The sequence below is a fragment of the Schistocerca gregaria genome, chromosome 5, assembly GCF_023897955.1.
Source record: "Schistocerca gregaria isolate iqSchGreg1 chromosome 5, iqSchGreg1.2, whole genome shotgun sequence".
Classification (NCBI taxonomy): Eukaryota; Metazoa; Arthropoda; class Insecta; order Orthoptera; family Acrididae; genus Schistocerca; species Schistocerca gregaria.
In genome coordinates, this window is record NC_064924.1 from 548607580 (window position 1) to 548626507 (window position 18928).

Sequence of the window (18928 nt, forward strand, 5' to 3'; positions counted from 1 at the left end):
GTTTGCGTCTCCCCAACTAAAAGCAAGCCCCTGCGACCGTCGTGTCTTCAATGTGTGTGTGTACGCCAGCCTCGACTATTTCAGCCACGGTGCACTTACTTGTTATTTGCATATCGTTTACATGAATTCATACAACATTGACTTTATCTTATCGAGTTTCGGTTCGAATGGAGCGTCTCGATGTGCGGAATATGATTGTGAGGGCGGAATATGTAAGCAATGAACGTCAGGAGACCACGACATCTTACACCAGTCGAACAATGCAATCGAACATGTCCATCTCCAGGACAACGCAAAGCCTTACTGAAAGGAGCTTACAAAACTTCATTGGACTATTCTTCACATCCAACATATACTCGAATTTCGCATCTTCCTGCTTCTATTTGTTTGGACCGACGAAGGATGCACTCCGCGGGAGACGTTACACAGATGACGGGAGGTTACTGACGCAGAAAGGCAAGTAGAGTGGTACAAAGCGGGCATACAAACCCTCCCAGTAAGTTGGCGCAAGGCCGTCGCTTTGAACGGAGAATATGTTGAAATGTAGGGTTTTATGGGCAACAGTGCGGGGAATAATATGGTGTATTGGAACAGTGAATGAGTCTTGCATTGCTGCTTTCGCGCCCCTCGTCGGGATGTGGCCGCAGTGAGGTGGCAGCACGAGGTACGCACCTTGAGCTTGACGGCCTGCGCGGCGAGCTTGCGGCGGCGGCCCGCGGACACGATGAGCGCGGCGGGCTGGAGCGCGGGGGCGGGCAGCGACGGCACCCCCAGGCCGCCGTACTGGCCGCGCGTCACCTTGACGACAGCGGGCAGCCGCAGCGGCCGCGGCCCGGAGACCAGCTCTCGCAGGTACTGCGCCTCGTCCGACCAGCGCGCCGCCGCGCACACGATCTGCCCGTCCGTCGCCGCCATCCTAGCGACCGCCGGTCCGCCGCATCTGCAACACGCGGGAGGGCGCAAGCTCAACACTCCGTTCACCAACAGAGCAGGAACACGCGCCTATGTAGGTGACATAAGCTTCTCCTTACACTTATAACACTACATGCACGCGTCCTCTATATGCGATTTCAGTACGTGGGGACCATTTTCTTTATAAGTGCACTGACGAGAAAAAACCGCAACATCAAGGAGTAGTTCAGCGACATATACGGAAGTTGGTAGACAAGTTACTACATTTGAAAGATGATTTGGTTCAAATGGCTCTGAGCACTATGGGACTTAACATCTGAGGTCATCAGTCCCCTAGACTTAGAACTACTTAAACCTAATGACATCACACACATCCATGGCCGAGGCAGGATTCGAACCTTCGATCGTAGCAGCACCGCGATGGCTCACAGCCTTCTGCATATTCACTATGGTACTATTGTGTATAATGCCCATCACGATCTCTTAACAGGCTGTACATCCCATTACATATATATCATGTACAAACCAGAAAAATTACTACAGTGTTTAGTAATGTAGCAGCACCGCGGTTCGTACTGAGCGCCTAGAACCGCTCGGTCACAAGGGTGGCTTAAAAAATAAAAAAAAAAAAACTTCGTTGTACATGGACATGTTATGCGACACAAAAGAAAGTAGGGAAGTACCGTCTCCAGTCAGTGAGGAAATCAGCTTATAAAACTTCACAAAATCAGACACACTCGCTTCTGAAAGAGAGCGCACTGAGTTTACATTACATCAAATATTACAGAAAATTTTTCTGTTAATAAGAAAGTTCCACAATATTTTGGACAAGACGAAGATGAAAAAAAAAGAAATACATGGATAAAGCAAGATGCGAACTCGCCACACATGGTTTCATGATTCAACACTTCTGCCAACTATGCTGCGACGAACTTCTAAAACACGTGGCCTTGTATTTTATGTTGCGATCTTCGGAATGCTTTAATCGTCGATATGTTATTCATTCATTAACTATAACAAATCCTACCAAGAACAAAGAGTTTCTGATGAACCTTCAATGTACCGATCCCTCAAAAGAGCGTACTTATAACATGGGAGTTATAGCACACGAAAATTTTTTGATCACCATTAAGGAGTTTCCCATAATTTTATTACAACGAATTGTATTTTCAGCGAAATGAATAATTGGATTTTGAAGAGTGAAACGTTTCTTAATATATCTGTTGGCAAATTTCTAGACAAAACTACCAAGTTCCGTTTATGTCTGCAGATAGTTTTCAGTCGCAGCTTTCCAGAATGCTTTACAAAAACAACAGTAATCAGTACCTTCGGGTATGTCCTTTCTCGCGATACTGCTCCGTTAAATTAAAAATCTAGTTTTCTGACTTAATTTTTATGGAGAAAGTATTTCTAATGTTAACTAGAATACAGTATTTGAAATTCTGAATGTAGCGGTCGTAAGGTTATCTACAAGCTGCCATAACAACTGAAGGACATGAAAGGGAAACAGTAGTTAAGAAGTAAGTGTGGCAGGTTTGCAGCCTATCTCCGATGTTATTCAAATTGCACAGTAAGCTCGCAGAAAATGAAACCAAATAGGCGCTTGGGAGGAGAACTAAAGCTTTGGCGGTAACGGCAAAGGGCTTGAAAGACGATCTGCACGGAACGGATAGTGTATAGAAAAGCAGTTGTAAGACAACAAAAGAAAATTAAAACGATAGAAAGGAGTGTAGTAACATAAAGTGATAGAGAATTTTACTATTAGAAAAACAAGAAAACAGCGATGGCCAAAGTAGATAGGATATGCATTGTAGACTGGCAAGACAAAAAGTGAAATTTATTAAATGGCTCAAATGGCTCTGAGCACTATGGGACTTAACATATGAGGTCATCAGTCCCCTAGAACTAGAACTACTTAAACCTAATTAACCTAAGGACAACACACACACATCCATGCGCGAGGCAGGATTCGAACCTGCGACCGTAGCGGTCGTGCGGTTCCAGACTGTAGCGCCTATAACCGCTTTTTTTTTCATTTTGTTAAATCTCATTTTGTTCGCTTTTGTTCGTTGCTTCTGCTCGGGGCGGACGTCGTAGGACATCCGTTGAAGGTCGTTGTTGATCGATTAACTCAGTTTTTTTTTAATTATTATTATTACAGAGGGCAGCTATCCCTCTGGCCGAACACGCTGAGCTACCGTGCCGGCTACCGCTCGGCCACCGCGGCTGGTCGAAATTTGTAAATATTGAATGTAAATTTAAATGTTAGAAAGTCTTTTCTGAAGGTATTTTCCTGGATTATAGCCTTGTGAGGAAGTAAATCATGGATGATAGAGTTCAGGCAAGAGAAAAATAGAAGCTTTTGAAATGGGGTGACAGAGGACAATGCTGGGGATTAGATGGGTAGATCGTGTAAGTAATGAAGAGGTTCTGAACCAAACTTAACAGAAAAGTGGTTTATGGCGCAACTTGACTAATAGAAGGGGTGGATTGATAAAACAAATCTTTAGGCGTCAAACTCCGTTCGAAGAGGAACTGGAGGGCTCAACAGTACCGACCGACCGCCTTGTCATCCTCAACCGAAAGCCATCACTGATGCGGATATGGAGGGCCACATGATCAGAGCTCCGCTCTACTGGCGTTGTCAGTTTTCGTGACCTGGAGCTGGTACTTCGAGATTAAGTACCTCCTCAAGTGGTCTCACAAGCGCTGAGAGCATTCCGCTTCCCAACAGCGCTCGGTAGAGCCGAGCGACTACCCATCCACGTGCTAGCCAAGACCCAGGGCGCTTAACTTCGGTAATCTGGCAGGAACCGGTGATTTCACTGCGTTGATGCCGTTGGCATGAGGCATGTTAATGAACGGAACTGTCGGAGTTAAAAATCATAGTGGGAGATCAGGGCTTGTCTGTACCAAGTAAGTTAACATGGATGAAGACAGCAGTAGACATAGATGGAGGGAAAACTTGTAGACTAGAGTGCAGATCTGCATCAAACCACAGTATGTATAGTTGCAGTACACAGCACTTTTGACACGAAAAAAAGGAACGTCCAGTGCTGGGAGAGACAGACCTGGCGGTCAAACTCCCACAGCAGCGTAACAAGTAGAGACAGTCGGGTGCGGACGTAAAGCCGTCGCCATCCGAACGTTGAGCGTGCCGAGTTTCTGACGTCATAGCGTGGAATAGTACGTACGGGAGTCTTTCCGAACTTGCAGAGCAATATCTCGCATGTCAGATATTCTGAGCGTGCGTCTGAGCGTTGACCAATGAGATGGCACAACGCCACCTACGTCATACACACGCCGTCTCCCTTCAGTACAGAGTTGTGAAACGCCATATTGGCATTTATTTCAAGCCTATATGTATATATATACGGTTTCTGAGCACCAGCAAATTGAGAATCCCTGGAAAAACCGTTGTTAGTTGTGTGATTCGTTCCAATAAATAATGAGAAACACCACATTCGTGGCAAGAGAATTATTGTAACTTGCGTATTATGAGGGTAGGCTATTTGAAGGCAGCGAAACACCGAAGATCCACCAAAAACAGATTTTTCTTGGTACAATGTGTTATAATTAAATTTCAATTAGTAACAGTTATCTACGATTAACGTTTTCAGTATGGCGTAACACAATATGGCGAACTGAATGTGTTGGTTTAGCGTATTAGCTCAGCGTGTTCGGTCAGAGGGTTAGCTGCCCTCTGCAATAAAAAAAACTGAGTTAATGGATCAACGAGGAACTGAAACGGATGTCTTGCGACGTCCGCCCCGAGCAGATGAAACAAACGAAAACAATGAAAAATGAGATAAAAAAAGCGTAATGAGTAGCGTCTATGCTCGATAATGAGTATTTGTCGGGGCGGTGGTTCGCGTCTGAACACTTCTAAATTTTTCCCTAGCATTCGCGCTTTTATTAGGTTCTGATACTTTATTATTAGTTTAATATAAGTATATGTTGGAATGTTTGATGTTATGTAAATATAAGTTCAATTTTTTTTAGGGGTGGCTTTGTTCGATTGGCTTAATCCACAGGACATCTTGCGCTACTCGTATAAACATATTTTACTCCTTTATCTTTTACGCTTCGTAATTCACACGATGCAAAGATTCTGCTACTAGGTAGGCACAGTGATCATCAAGTAAGACTGACCTTGGGGTTTTAGTAAAATATGGGAATGATGAAATAATGGCCGGCCGTAGTGGCCGAGCGGTTCTGGGCGCTACAGTCTGGAACCGCGCGACCGCTACGGTCGGAGGTTCGAATCCTGCCTCGGGCATGGATGTGTGTGGTGTCCTTAGGTTAGTTAGGTTGAAGTAGTTCTAAGTTCTAGGGGACTAATGACCTCAGCAGTTACGTCCCATAGTGCTCAGAGCCATTTTTGATGAACTAATGTTTATCTTATGCGGAGAAGTATTCCAAATTTGTACCGCAATTTTTGTAATGGAACTTTTGTAAGCCTGTGTCCTTTTTGATTGGACATGGTACTTTCCTTTTCGTGGACGATAAAGGAAATGTGCATTGTAATAGGGCTAACGTGGGAATTTCACGAGCGCCCGTTGAGTAAACAGTGTGATTTACGAACTAGAAACATCCCTCAACTGCCGCTGAAGTGCGTTGCGATCGCGTATCCACGTTGGGTCCCACGTACCGTATGCACAAGTCGCATCGTTCCTGAGCGGTCAGCAGCACGTTGAACTTGCCCCGTGAGCGATTTGTGTTTTTACCAGTGGGGGGAGGGGGGGGGGGTGTCTTAGAGTGTTAGTATAATTATATATGTTAATAGGTTGGACCGTGGAGTTACCCATGGTTAAACAGTTATTTATAAATAGATGTTAATGCCGAAACTCACTATTCGCGCGTATGCACCATCAGAAAATCCAACCCTTGTTATTATCTTTAAAAATCCATTATAGATAAAGCTTATTTACAAAATCATCCACATGCAGGTATACGAGGGGAATTCAAAAAGTAAAGGCACATTTGTGAAAAGCTGTACTTATTCTGATGATAGAAAACTGAAACATGCGTTATTTTTTCTACGTAACCTCCCTGGACTTAAATGCAGTTTTCTCGACGTTTTACGAGTTTTTTTTATTTCATCAGAAAATACGTTTTTCGGTTGCATCTGTAACCAATTTTGCACCGCAGCAATGACGTCTTCATCACTTTCAAATCTTCTTCCCTGTAGTGATTCCGTTAAGAGTCCAAACATGTGAAAACCGGGCCGGTCACCAGCCTGTGTCAGGGCCCGGGGTGGGAATTTCAGCCCCCAGCTCAGCCAACTCGGCGGTACGACTGCTGCGTATGACTGCCACACTACTTCTCTCGCAAGTAAACGGTTGTCGCACCTTAGACGAAGCAACAATGACATCATGAGAATGATGATTTAGTTGTAAATGTTTTGAAATGATTAACTACTACATAGCACTTTTTCAAAATTAATAAGCAAACATATTAATAGCATGAATAGTAAGACTGCATTAAATACTTTCAGTGTTCGGCTCCACAAATTTAAATTATATGTCAAGTTTTACTCCAGAGCGTGGGACATAAACATTCCAGGTTGGGATGCATAAACTAAAACCAGAGGAGGGGATGGTCTGATGCAGAGAGGGGGGGGGGGGATTCCCCCCATCCCCCCTGCAAATCACACACTGAACTTGGTACGCTCAACGTTGACGTTCGACAGCACGGTCCGTGTGCCGACGGCTCTAGGGTTTGTTGGTGATGGCGAGCAGAGCGCGTAACCCGTGCCCTGTGCCGGTGGTCAGGAAGAAGCCCCAGCTCTGCCGAACCGGATCCAGGATTAGGATCGCCGACACACAGAACGGGATCCGCGCAGCTCGTAAAGCAAACCGGCCGCGCTATCTCGCTCTTGACGCGAAAGAAACGGCCCGCGGAAGCCGTAATACGTGTGTGCCGGGTACGCCGTGGCGTTCAGCTTTCCTGTAAACAAAACGACCGGCCGCCGCCACCAGCGTGGGCTGTCGCAGACCGCAGCGCGACCTTGTCCGGCAGACGCAAAAAGAACGTGCACAGTCGCCGGCGGGACGAGGTGTGAGAACGCGCAAAACAGGGGCCGCGCGTGTTTCGTAACGAGCTGCCACTTTCAGCTGCGCGGCGGAACTAAGTGCTAGGCGTTTCCCAAACAGGGCAGTCTGTTCGTCGCGCCTCGGGCACTGTTTCTACTTCGGAATAGATGTGAACGGCAGTTGTCACACTCACAAGCCAACTCGACCAAGAAATGGTTAGACAGGTCACTCGTTTGTAGCTTCTGAATACATCATTAAACTAATATACACGAGAGAAATAGCTTTATCAAACGTAAATTTTATTTTTAGCTTTGAGTGAACGTTCCATTTACTGATTATGTCGAATAAAATATCTTGAAGTATCTCACAGCCCCACGCCATCGCTAGCATAGGGATGGTAAGGTCACTCTCACAAGGGGTATGGACTGGACCTCTTTGATTTTCTTTCGTCCTTATAGGTTTTACAGGCGAGCGCCCCGAAATCAATTTCCTAAAGCAGCACGACCCAACTTTTAAAACAACTCGAAAAAACTAATTTTTAGAATTAGAAAAATCTCCATTCGCCATTGAGTCGTACATTTCAAGCTCTAGTAATGTAGTGGCCGACAGCTGTGCGCCTGGAGCTAAAATCCTATAATCTAAAACTAGCTGGGTCGATTCTAGTTAGTAGTACCACGTTTTTTACTTTTTCTTAAATTATGTACTTATTATCAAATGAAAATGTTGATTATACATCAAAATTAAACTCTAAAATAAATTCAAAGTTGATACGGACATATGAAGTGCCTCATTCTCAATTAAAAGAGCATATAAAATCATAATAATGGTCAATATTTACAAAGAAATAATATTTTATTTTTTGTTTGATATTTTGCATTTCTATTTATTTTGAAAACTCAAATTTTGATGAGATTAGCAACTAAAAATATAAAATTATTTTAGTGCAAGTTTAGATTCAACATTTTTAATGAATATTTCGATTTGTCAATAAAAATTGAATATTATTAAAAGTTGAAAAAGGTGCACCTTCGAGGATCGAACCAGAGGTCTCCTGATTATACGTTTTTATCGCTACTCATTTTTTCATATCAAAAAACACATTTTCGTACTTAATTTTGTAAACAAAAACATCTAAACATTCATGGTGGTGTCTGTTTGTTCTATATCGTGTCTCCCTACCACATTCGCGCAACGAGTACACGATACCACAGTACATCAAGAGTAGTGACTGGCGTATTGTGACGAGCCAGTTGTTCGGCCATCATAGACAAGGCGTTTTCAGTTGGTGTGAGATCTGGAGAATGTGCTGGCCAGTGCAGCAGTCGAACATTTACTGTATCCAGAAAGACCGTGCAGGACCGGGAACATGCGGTCGTGCGTTATCCTGCTCAAATGTAGCTTTTCGCATGGATGGAATGAACGGTAGAGCCACGGGTTGTAACATGTCTGAAATGTAATGTCCACTGTTTTAAGTGCCGTCAATGGGAACAAGAGGTGACCGAGACCCGTAACCCACACCATCACACCAGGTGATACGCCAGTATGGCGGTGACGAATACACGCTTCCAAAGTGCGTTCACTGCGATGTCGCCAAACACAGATGCAACCATCATGATGCTGAAAACGGAACCGGGATTCATCCGAAAAAATGACGTTTTGCCATTCGTGCACCCATGTTCGTCGTTGAGTACACCATCGCAGGCGCTCCTATCTGTGATGCAGCGTTAAGGGTAGCCGCAGCCATGGTCTCCTAGCTGATAGTCCATGCTGCTGCAAACGTCGTCAAACTGTTCGTGCAGATGGTTGCTGTCTTGCAAACGTCCCCATCTGTTGACTCAGGGATCGAAACGTGGCTGCACGATCCTTTACAGCCATGCGGATAAGATGCCTGTCATCTCGACTGTTTAGTGATACGAGGTTGTTGGGACCCAGTACGGTGTTCCGTATTACCCTCCTGAACCCACCGATTCCATATTCTACTAACAGTCATTGGATCTCGACCAACGCGAGCAGCAATGTCACGATACGATGAACCGCAATCGCTATAGGCTACAATCCGACCTTTATCAAAGTAGGAAACGTGGTGGTACGCATTCCTCCTCCTTACACGAGGCATCACGACAACGTTTCACCAGGCAACGCCGGTCAACTGCTGTTTGTGTATGAGAAATCGGTTGGAAACTTTCCTCATGTCAGCACGTTGTAGGTGTCGCCAACCTTGTGTGAATGCTCTTAAAAGCTAATCATTTGCATATCACATCATCTTGTTCCTGTAGGTTAAATTTTGGGCTGTAGCAATTCGTGGTGTAGCAGTTTTAAATGGGCGGTAGTGTACATCACAAAGGCTCATTAATATTGAGATCTTATGGCTGTGGTGACCAGGGCAGACATGACACTTCGTCCTCGAGCTCACAAAACCAGTCCTGGAGGATGCGGGCTGTGTGAACAGGGGTGCTGTCCTCTTGGAACACATCGTCTCCATAGAGGAACATACACTGTACCGTGGAATGGATCTGAGCAGCAAAAATCCTTAAAGGTAATGCGACTTTGTGGTGTAACAATCCAACAGTTTTAATACAACAATATAATGAAAAGAATAGTTTCTATTCACCATAAGGCGGAGATGGCAATCTAGCGCCAGCTGCCATAGACAGTGGTCATGTAAGTGTGAGTTGCGTTTGTGTGAGTGTATGCGCGAGTGTATGTTGTCTAATTTTGACACAGGCCTTGTTGGCCGGAAGCTAATTTTAGGGCAGTCTTTTGTTGCGAGTTTCTGCGACTCAGTTTCTCTGCTATATGGTGGGTAGCAACTATCCTTTTCATTATATTGTTAGATTTCCATCGTTTGAATCAACCAATTTAATACCACGATATGTCTGCCCAGATCGTCACCCAACCGCCCCCTCCCTTCCCGATGTTTCACTCTTCATGTAAACTCAGCCTGATGTTGGCAACACTGAGAAACAAGACTCACCCGACCACACTTTCTTTCAGTCTAGGTTTTATCGTTACGACTCCACGTTTCCCTGTATCGGGCATTTTCATCACTGATGCCTGGTATTCGCATTTCAGCTGGTCCTGCAATTTACTGTTAATAGAGTTCCGTGTTGTTTTGGTACTGACAGGATTCGCGAGTGCGACATTCAGTTCTGCAGTGACTTGCAGCTGTCGTTTTCTTATTTACGTTACACTCCTCTTCAATGACCGCCTGTCCCACCATTCAACACACAGTTTCGTCCGCGTTGTGACCTTGCGGATAATATTTTTCCCCTTTCCCTGTATGCAGTATAAATCTTCGAAACTGTGCCTCTTGAAACAACGAACATTTCGTCTACGTAGCACCCACCATTCGAGCAACAACAATTTGTCTACGTTCCAATTCAGTTAGCTCCGACACAATGCTCTCATGTAGCCGACCGGAGTGGCCGTGCGGTTCTAGGCGCTACAGTCTGGAACCGAGCGACTGCTACGGTCGCAGGTTCGAATCCTGTCTCGGACATGGATGTGTGTGATGTCCTTAGGTTAGTTAGGTTTAATTAGTTCTAAGTTCTAGGCGACTGATGACCTTAGAAGTTAAGTCGCATAGTGGTCAGAGCCACAATGCTCTCATAGCTACACAGAACACTGTTCCGACCACGACCGACACTTGTGGCTTATTGAGGCCACTGCGCAGATGCCGTTCGTGGCCAAATACAACAGCGCAATCTGCGGGCTTTGGTAGCATCTGCATTTATGTTCAAACATACATTTCAGGCGCTGTTTCCGTATTTGTGCCCACTCCCTGAATGCCGCTATAGAAAGTTATTTGGTGCTTAATAATTAAGTTTCTCAAGCATTCAGAAGCTATATAATACTGCTTACAGACTATATCACGTTTCTTTTAATCTCAATTCTGGCTGATCCGTTTGATACGAGAATATTCACCAATACGAGTGTATGTATTTGCCCGTGGCAACTGGCTTGCGTTGACGGAGAGTCGCGGACTGACCGCTCACGCGTCAGTGCTAGGTCGTGTCCCACACTTCCACCGCGGCCGGCGTCGCTCTAGAAAGGCGCGGCCAGCGGCGCAGACTAGGAACAGTATTCCGGGCACGCGCCGGATTATGTGTGCTGGGGACCGGCTGCCGGCTACCGGTTAGCGGTTAGCCGCGGTGAAAGCCCGCCCCGAGCTAACGCCGGCCTCAGGCGCCTGACGGCACACATACACTCGCAGCTGGCTCAGCTCTCGGACTCGAGACAGCACCTGCCCGCCTCCTGAGCTCACCACAATGGCGCCAGCTGCTCTGTCTTCTGGTGCGATGCGCGGTGCCCTGTACACAGACTTGCTGGTACACTCACCTCAATCGTATGTTGAACTCTACCTACTTGTAAGGGAGGAGAAACGGGAGCAGAATTCTGTCATGACACCAAAAAACTTCGAGCGTGGATTAATAAAAAATAAACAAAATTTGAGACCATGATTTTAATGCTTCAAGTGTTCTACATGGTCTCGATACACTTGAGTGCAACGCACAGAATGTTCATGCAGCCAAGAGACACTGTCAAAAAACTCCTTTGAGATTTAGTTCAACTTGGGCCTATCATTGATTGAATATCGATTATATATCATAAAACCGTTAACGGTTCCTCCAAATTTCCGCACTTTATCGATTTGTGATAGGTTCATATTGGTAACAATAAGTCTCGTGAACAGTGATGATTTTTTCCAGAAAAGAATTATCCGCATTTTTCAAAAAAATGTTTCAAATGGCTCTGAGCACTATGGGACTTCTGAGGTCATCAGTCCCCTAGCACTTAGAACTACTTAAACCTAACTAATCTAAGGACATCACACACATCCTGCCCGAGGCAGGATTCGAATCTACGACCGTAGTGGTCACGCGGTTCCAGACTGTAGCGCCTAGAACCGCTCGGCCACTCCGGCCGGCCGCGTTTTTCATTTCTACCAAATCGCGGCATGGGTCCGTGCGTCATTATTTTCGTTCGACAGCCAAGGTGCGCGGGAGAAGCTTTGCACAGGCTTTTCTCTTCTCCAAAACGTCCTGGACACTTGTTTTGGAGATGTTGCTCTACTGCGATTTTTGACACTATAGCGATGACTCACTAATGCTCACGACTGACAGGTAGAATACACTTCTGTCGTTTACAGTTGTTACTTGAAGCTGCCACAGTAGTAACTGCGCTGGCGTCGCTTATACGGCAGGAATAAAATCAGTCGCGGAACTTTTAGGACGGGTGGCGTTCAGAGTGTCCAAAACCTCTAATGTCAATATCATATAGACAGAGCTACTTCCTAAAGTGAATATTTTGATACGAGGAAACAATATTCCCTAATTTGAAACGCCAGACATCCTCCAAAACTCCTGACTGCTTCAGTTGCAGTTTTGTTCACACATCTTGTTTCGACTACAGTTTAGTCATTCGCAAGGGTATTAACCCTGTCGGGTGGTCGGTGGAACTCATACGTTCCACTAAAGTAACATGTAGTTTTGATCACTGAGGCGTCTATATCCAATATCTGCCTACTGCTTCCCTCTAGTGAGAAGATTTTCGAACTTGGAGAAAAATACTACAAACAACGAGGCTGATATATAGAAGGCTGTGGGCGATGAAAGGGGCGGCGTGGGTTTATAGATCGCACAGTGCATCTGTTTCACGAAAATGAGATCAAATCACCATCTTCTCCATTTCAAGAATGTCTGAAGTAAGTAATTGTATTTTCTTATACATCATGGACATTTAGAAACTAATATTTACATGTATTTAAGAAGTAAAGAACATTCCTTATGTTTAACAGCGATAATAATAAAATGATGCCGCAACTGCAGTGAAAAATGTCTGGGACAAAAAACAAAATTGTGTTTTGCTAAAGGCGGACCCCATCTAAAAACATATGTTATCATGGACAATGTTTTGAAACATTACTAAACACCTCAGTAATTTTGCTGGTTTGTACATGATATATATAGGTTAAGGGATGTACACCCTGTTAAGAAATCGTGATCGACATTACACATACTCGTACCACTGACAACGGGGTGAATATGCAGAAGGCTGTGAGCGATCAAACGGGGCGGCGTGTCTTCATAGAAGGCACACTGCGACTGTTACACAAAAATCAGATCAAATAACTATATTCTTTGTTTTTAGCACTAACTGTTTTTCTTCATACACCGTAGACACTGGTTTAAAGCATTATTATATTCCCCAGTAACTCTTTTGGTTTGTAAATCGTTGATATTTAGTGGAACGTTTATACCCCAGCAAACTTAATAGAATGTAGGAAACCAAAGACACCCTGAAATTTTATGTTTAAAATTTGTGGGCGATATTTTATATTCTTAACTGTCACGGGAATAAATGTGTTTTGATACTGTTTTGTTATACTTTTACCCACATTCGCCATCCAGATAAAATCACCACACAAGCAAAAATTTAACTTTGAAAATCCTAGATTCTCATGTAAACATGAACCTAGTTAGATTCGTGGGACACTTAGGTTCTACCTCACTGTATGTCAAAATCAGATATCTTAATGATAATTAAATTGTATTATTGACCAACACGGAAGACAGTTTTTGGCCGTTTATTTTTCAGATGTATGTAAAATAATATTTAACTACGAAATGAATAACTGTGTGTGACGAGAAAAGCGCGGGCACGTAGTAAGGTGTTTAATTTTTGGACGGCGCCGTTGCAGTCAACTGGAAATACAGGCAAGACTGGAGATAATAATATCTTTGATATTTGACACAGGCATCTGACAACTGACACCGATATTTGAACAAAGAGAGTTCCAAGTTTACTGCTGCGCCCAATTACACTTAATGCAAAATATAACAAACATCAAGCACAATATGTACATGGGACTTATATAATACATCACGTAATTATTGGTAGTATCTAATTCTCACGCGATTGAATTTAAGGGATCTACCGGTTTGTTTTAATTTTTAAACACCAAATAAATGATTTCTCTGACTTATTCAGAAACTGTCTTTTTACTATGGCGTGGCAAACCACTTCTCCGATATATCTGGAGCTCGTGTGATATTCGATTTCTTGCCAGCGGTTATGTATGCCTCTGATTATCAGGGGGAAATACACTGCGTAAAAGGTGTGTATGTGTGGTCACTCGGTCACAGGAGGGTGATGTAGGGAAGGAGAATGAGAGAGAGAGAGAGAGAGAGAGAGAGAGAGATGGACTAAAGAGCGAATGAAAACTAGAAAATCCAACGTGACAGGCGTACAGAGTGAAAACAGATCGCTATGAGGTGGGAGGAAGTCTAAAGCGGGCCATCGATCACTCCGCTCCAGTACGTAATATTTCGCTTCGGCTCTCGTTTGCGAAACATACCCTTCACTGCCAGTAGCAGAAGAGCTGAGTAAAAGAAAGTAAAAAAACAACCTGAGATAGCAAGAGAGAAGTCACGATATAAATACAGCGTGAGCGAGGGTTCTGAAGCGGAGTTAAAGTTACCCCAGCTTCCTGGTGTGTGGGTGGAGGGAAGAGGGGGAGGGGGGGGGGGGAACGCTGATTTGCCGCCGGTCACCGCTACAAGCGCTGCTGCCGGCACAGCGGAACGGAAAGCAATTCAGCTGCCGCTCTCGTGGCGTGTCACGGCCTGGGCTGAAAACGCGCAGCGCCTGGTGACAGCTCCAAACCAATCTCGGCAGCGCATGCGGCATCCGATTGCCATAAAAAGCTTCCAAATAATGCCAGGAATTTTAAATTAATTTACCACCAACTTTTTTAAAATGAATGAGAGGAAATTCAGCGCCACGGTGCGTAATTTATGGGACCAAGATGAACTACTGTTCAAATGTGTGTGAAATCTTATGGGACTTAACTGCTAAGGTCAACAGTCACTAAGCTTACACATTACTTAACCTAAATTATCCTAAGGACAAAAACACACACTCCCATGCCCGAGGGAGTACTCGAACCTCCGCCGGGATCAGCCGCACAGTCCATGACTGCAGCGCCCTAGATCGGTCAGCTAAATCTGCGCGGCGAGGAACTACTGCCACGAATGATATTAATCCCACAGGAAATGATTTTTTCACCTGTCACGGCTGAATTATTCGTAGCCTAGAACAATTAAATAGCACGTGAAAACATAGATATTAAGACGCAAACAAGGATGAGGAGAAATACCGGGTCAAATCAAACAAGAAGTTCAGTGTGTTAGAAAGTGGAGGCTACACGAGTACAGGTATACGAGGTGCTGCAGTCGTTAGCACACTCGATTCGCAATGGGGACGACGACGGTTCAAACCACCTCCGGCCATCCTGATTTAGGTTTTCCTTGATTTCCCTTAATCGCTTCAGGCAAATGCCGGTATAGTTCCTTTGAAAGGGCACTGCCGACTTCGTTCCCCGTCCTTCCCTTATCTGATGGGACTGATGACCTCGCTATCTGGTCCCCTCGCTCAAATCAAACAACCAATAGGCATATGCTACAGGAGAAGTAATTCTACAAAGACACCTACGCAAACATCAAAAGATCTTGCTGATACTTAGACTGCAAAATAAAAGAAATTCTCAAATACAGAAGGACAGATGTGAAAAAAAAAGTCAAGTGTTGTCAGCGAATGATAAATGAACGCAATAATTGAAGCAAACCTATTCATAAAAGTCATAGAGACAATGTGAGAAGTTGCTGCGAAAATGTGACGAGAGAAGCAACTGGAAACACTACGTTGTGTTTATCACGTAGATATGTACAAATATTAAGAGTTCAAAGAAAGCAAAACAGAACCCTACATTCTGTACACATCTACAATGTTTGGTGAGACAGTAACTAACAACACGATAAAAACTGTAAAAAAATTCGATGAGTTATCCAAAATTTCCACAGCTCGGAAGATGGGTCAGATGCGCGGACAGCTGGTGATAATGCTGGATTGGGGCCGTTAAGCCATTCAGAGTAAGAGTGACCTGGAGATAGTTTTTTTCATATAAAAATGGTTAAATCAGGACGCAAAGTTAAACTAAAGAAAAGGAGAAAGAAGACGGACAAAATATGAAGAAACCCATAAATCTATCCACTTCCTACTCGTTGTGCGCCAGGTATTCTGTAAAACTAAAAACGAAGACACATAAAATTAATGAATTTTAAATATGCAAAGGAACAATCTTGTTTTAGCAGTGGATGTAGTTCAGTTCACCACTTGCAAACCGTATTGAAAATTGTAGAATGCAATAATGAGTATGATTTATAGATTTGTCTGGAATTCATAGATGAGAAGAGAGCTTTTGACTCTGTTTCAACAACATCCCTATTAACAACTCTTGATGAACAAGGAACTGATTCAGCCTATGTTAGTATAGCGAAGAAGAATACGCATCAATGCTACAGCTTTCATTAAACTTCATGTAGATAATGAGAAATTCCGAACTAAAGGAGTAGTCAGGGAGGGAATCTCTGTACAACTAAAAATTTGATCAAGTGTCCTAGAGGAATTATTTATAAACTGGAAAAGGAAGAAGAAATAGGTATTAATGTAAAGTTAATGATCAACCTGTTTCCTGACAATGTCGTAGTGTTAGCCTTAAGTGTAGGTGAACTTCAGGAGCTAACGGAATACAGTAACAGAGCAACTGTAGAAGCAGGAAAAAAGTATAATCAACGCATCGGAAAGAAAACAGTGCAAATTAACAGAGCAGTCGAACTACCAGACAGTCCTGAGACTGGTTTGATGCAACTCTCCATGCTACTCTATCCTGTGCAAGCTTCTTCATCTCCCAGTACCTATTGCAACCTACATCCCTCTGAATCTGCTTAGTGTATTTATCTCTTGGTCTCCCTCTACGATTTTTACCCTCCACTCTACCCTCCAATACTAAATTGGTGATCCCTTGATGCCTCAGAACATGTCCTACCAACCGATCCCTTCTTCTAGTCAAGTTGTGCCACAAACTCCTCTTCTCCCCAATTCTATTCAATACCTGCTCGTTAGTTACGTGATCGACCCATCTAATCTTCACCATTATTCTGTAGTTCCACATTTCGAAAGCTTCTATTCTCTTCTTGTCCAAACTATTTATCGTCCATGTTTCACTTCCATGCGTGGCTACACTCCATACAAATACTTTCAGAAACGACTTCCTGACACTTAAATCAATACTCGATGTTAACAAATTACTCTTCTTCAGAAATGCTTTCCTTGCCATTCCCAGTCTACATTTTATATCCTCTCTACTTCGACCATCGTCAGTTATTTTGCTCGCCAAATAGCAAAACTCCTTTACTACTTTTAAGTGTCTCATTTCCTAATCGCCGGCCGCAGTGGTCTCGCGGTTCTAGGCGAGCAGTCCGGAACCGTGCGACTGCTACGGTCGCAGGTTCGAATCCTGCCTCGGGCATGGATGTATGTGATGTCCTTAGGTTAGTTAGGTTTAAGTAGTTCTAAGTTCTAGGGGACTGATGACCACAGCACTTGAGTCCCATAGTACTCAGAGGCATTTGAACCATTTGAACCATTTCCTAATCTAATTCCCTGAGCATCACCCAACTTAATTCGACTACATTCCATTATCCTCGTTTTGCTTTTGTTGATGTTCATCCTATACCCTCCTTTGAAGACACTGTCCATTCCGTTCAATACGGGAATACCAGTTCAAAAACCGTTCAGGAGTTACGTGGTAAATATGGCTGTAGGCTGTAATCCATGGAAAAGTGAGGAGGAGGTCTTACACAAGTAGACATTTGTCCTTTGTTCTCGTCATTTAATTCCACTTTTAAATCCATTAGATAGTAGCAGTTATTTTAGTACGCGTCTTCCCCTCCTTTCTTCCTGGAGTCGATTTACACGTCTCTCCCTTTGTTCCGGGCCGTAGCAAACAGGGCGATAACAGGCGGTGTTAAAGATGTTGTAGCACAGCTACTTGGTTCGCAGAGACGGACAGGGGATCGGCGCGACCTTGAGCGAGGCGGGACGAGTCGGCTGGCTGACCCAGTTGCGGCCGACACCCGAGCCGCGGTCGGCTTTTCCGGACGAGTGGAGGCGGCGGGGCGCAGGTGGGCCTCAGTTTGCCGAGACAACGGCCGGCCGGGCGTCCAACCAGACGGCGCAGACGAGGCGGGACCAAGCGAACGCGCCTGCTTTCACGGCAGCGGCGCAGGGGACGGGCTGCAACCAGCCGAGCACTGCTGGCGTGCGGGATGCCTAGGGAGCGAGGCGCTATCGGGTCAGCAAGGGCTGGCAGCAAGAAACGCGAACAATGGATTAACGACAGTTGCGCTGTTGGCCTTTAGGTCAGTTCTCGTATTATGAAACCCGTCTCGGCACAGGGGATGGACGCAACGTCTCGTGGTACAGCCAGAAGTTCTTTGAGAGCGAAATGTGCTTTCTCTGAGTCGTCTCAGGTATCGACCCGTGGTAGTCGTGGAGATGTGCCAAACATTCCGGGCATTCTGTCCCCGAGGCCTAAGCAGATGGAGACCATCGCCACTTGAGGATGCATCCTATGGTGAACTGGCTCTGAAATTAAGCACTGAGAGGAGAAAAGGTGTGTACTGAGGTTGATGGTTCTGTGCCAGGTGTACGTATCTTCATCTGATCGCCTCCAAATCCATTGCGACAGTACAAAATGCGCCGGCTACTATAGAGACTGAGTCTATAACTCCCGCCCCTCTCGTGCTGGAGGGAAGGTCGCAAAACAAAGAAACGTGGTATAATAATACTAGGAAACAGACAGTACAATTTTTTCTAATACCGTAAATGTAAATACAACAACTTTAATTAAACTGCTGGAAGTTCAGTTCATGGAGTACTTTAGTTTGGTTTTAATATACCAACTCACCATCGTACTACCACAAGAAACATATTCGCAGTTTATTAACGCAATAGCCGGCCGCGGTGGCCGAGAGATTCCAGGCGCTTCAGTTGACTGCTACGGTCGCAGGTTCGAATCCTGCCTCGGGCATGGATGTGTGTGATGTCCTTGGGTTATTTAGGTTTGAGTAGTTCTAAGT

The 18928-nt window shown here is 44.5% G+C and overlaps 1 protein-coding gene across 3 annotated transcripts in view; it reads right to left on the bottom strand.

The window, feature by feature from the left end:
- LOC126272309 (uncharacterized) overlaps positions 1-18928 on the bottom strand; it is a 1180107-nt gene that overhangs the window by 49027 nt on the left and 1112152 nt on the right. For all 3 annotated transcript variants that reach the window (XM_049975085.1, XM_049975083.1, XM_049975084.1), the window contains one exon: positions 673-940. In XM_049975085.1, coding sequence (XP_049831042.1) covers positions 673-915 — 243 coding nt within the window. In that variant the 5' untranslated portion in view covers positions 916-940. The remainder of the gene's footprint in view (positions 1-672; positions 941-18928) is intronic.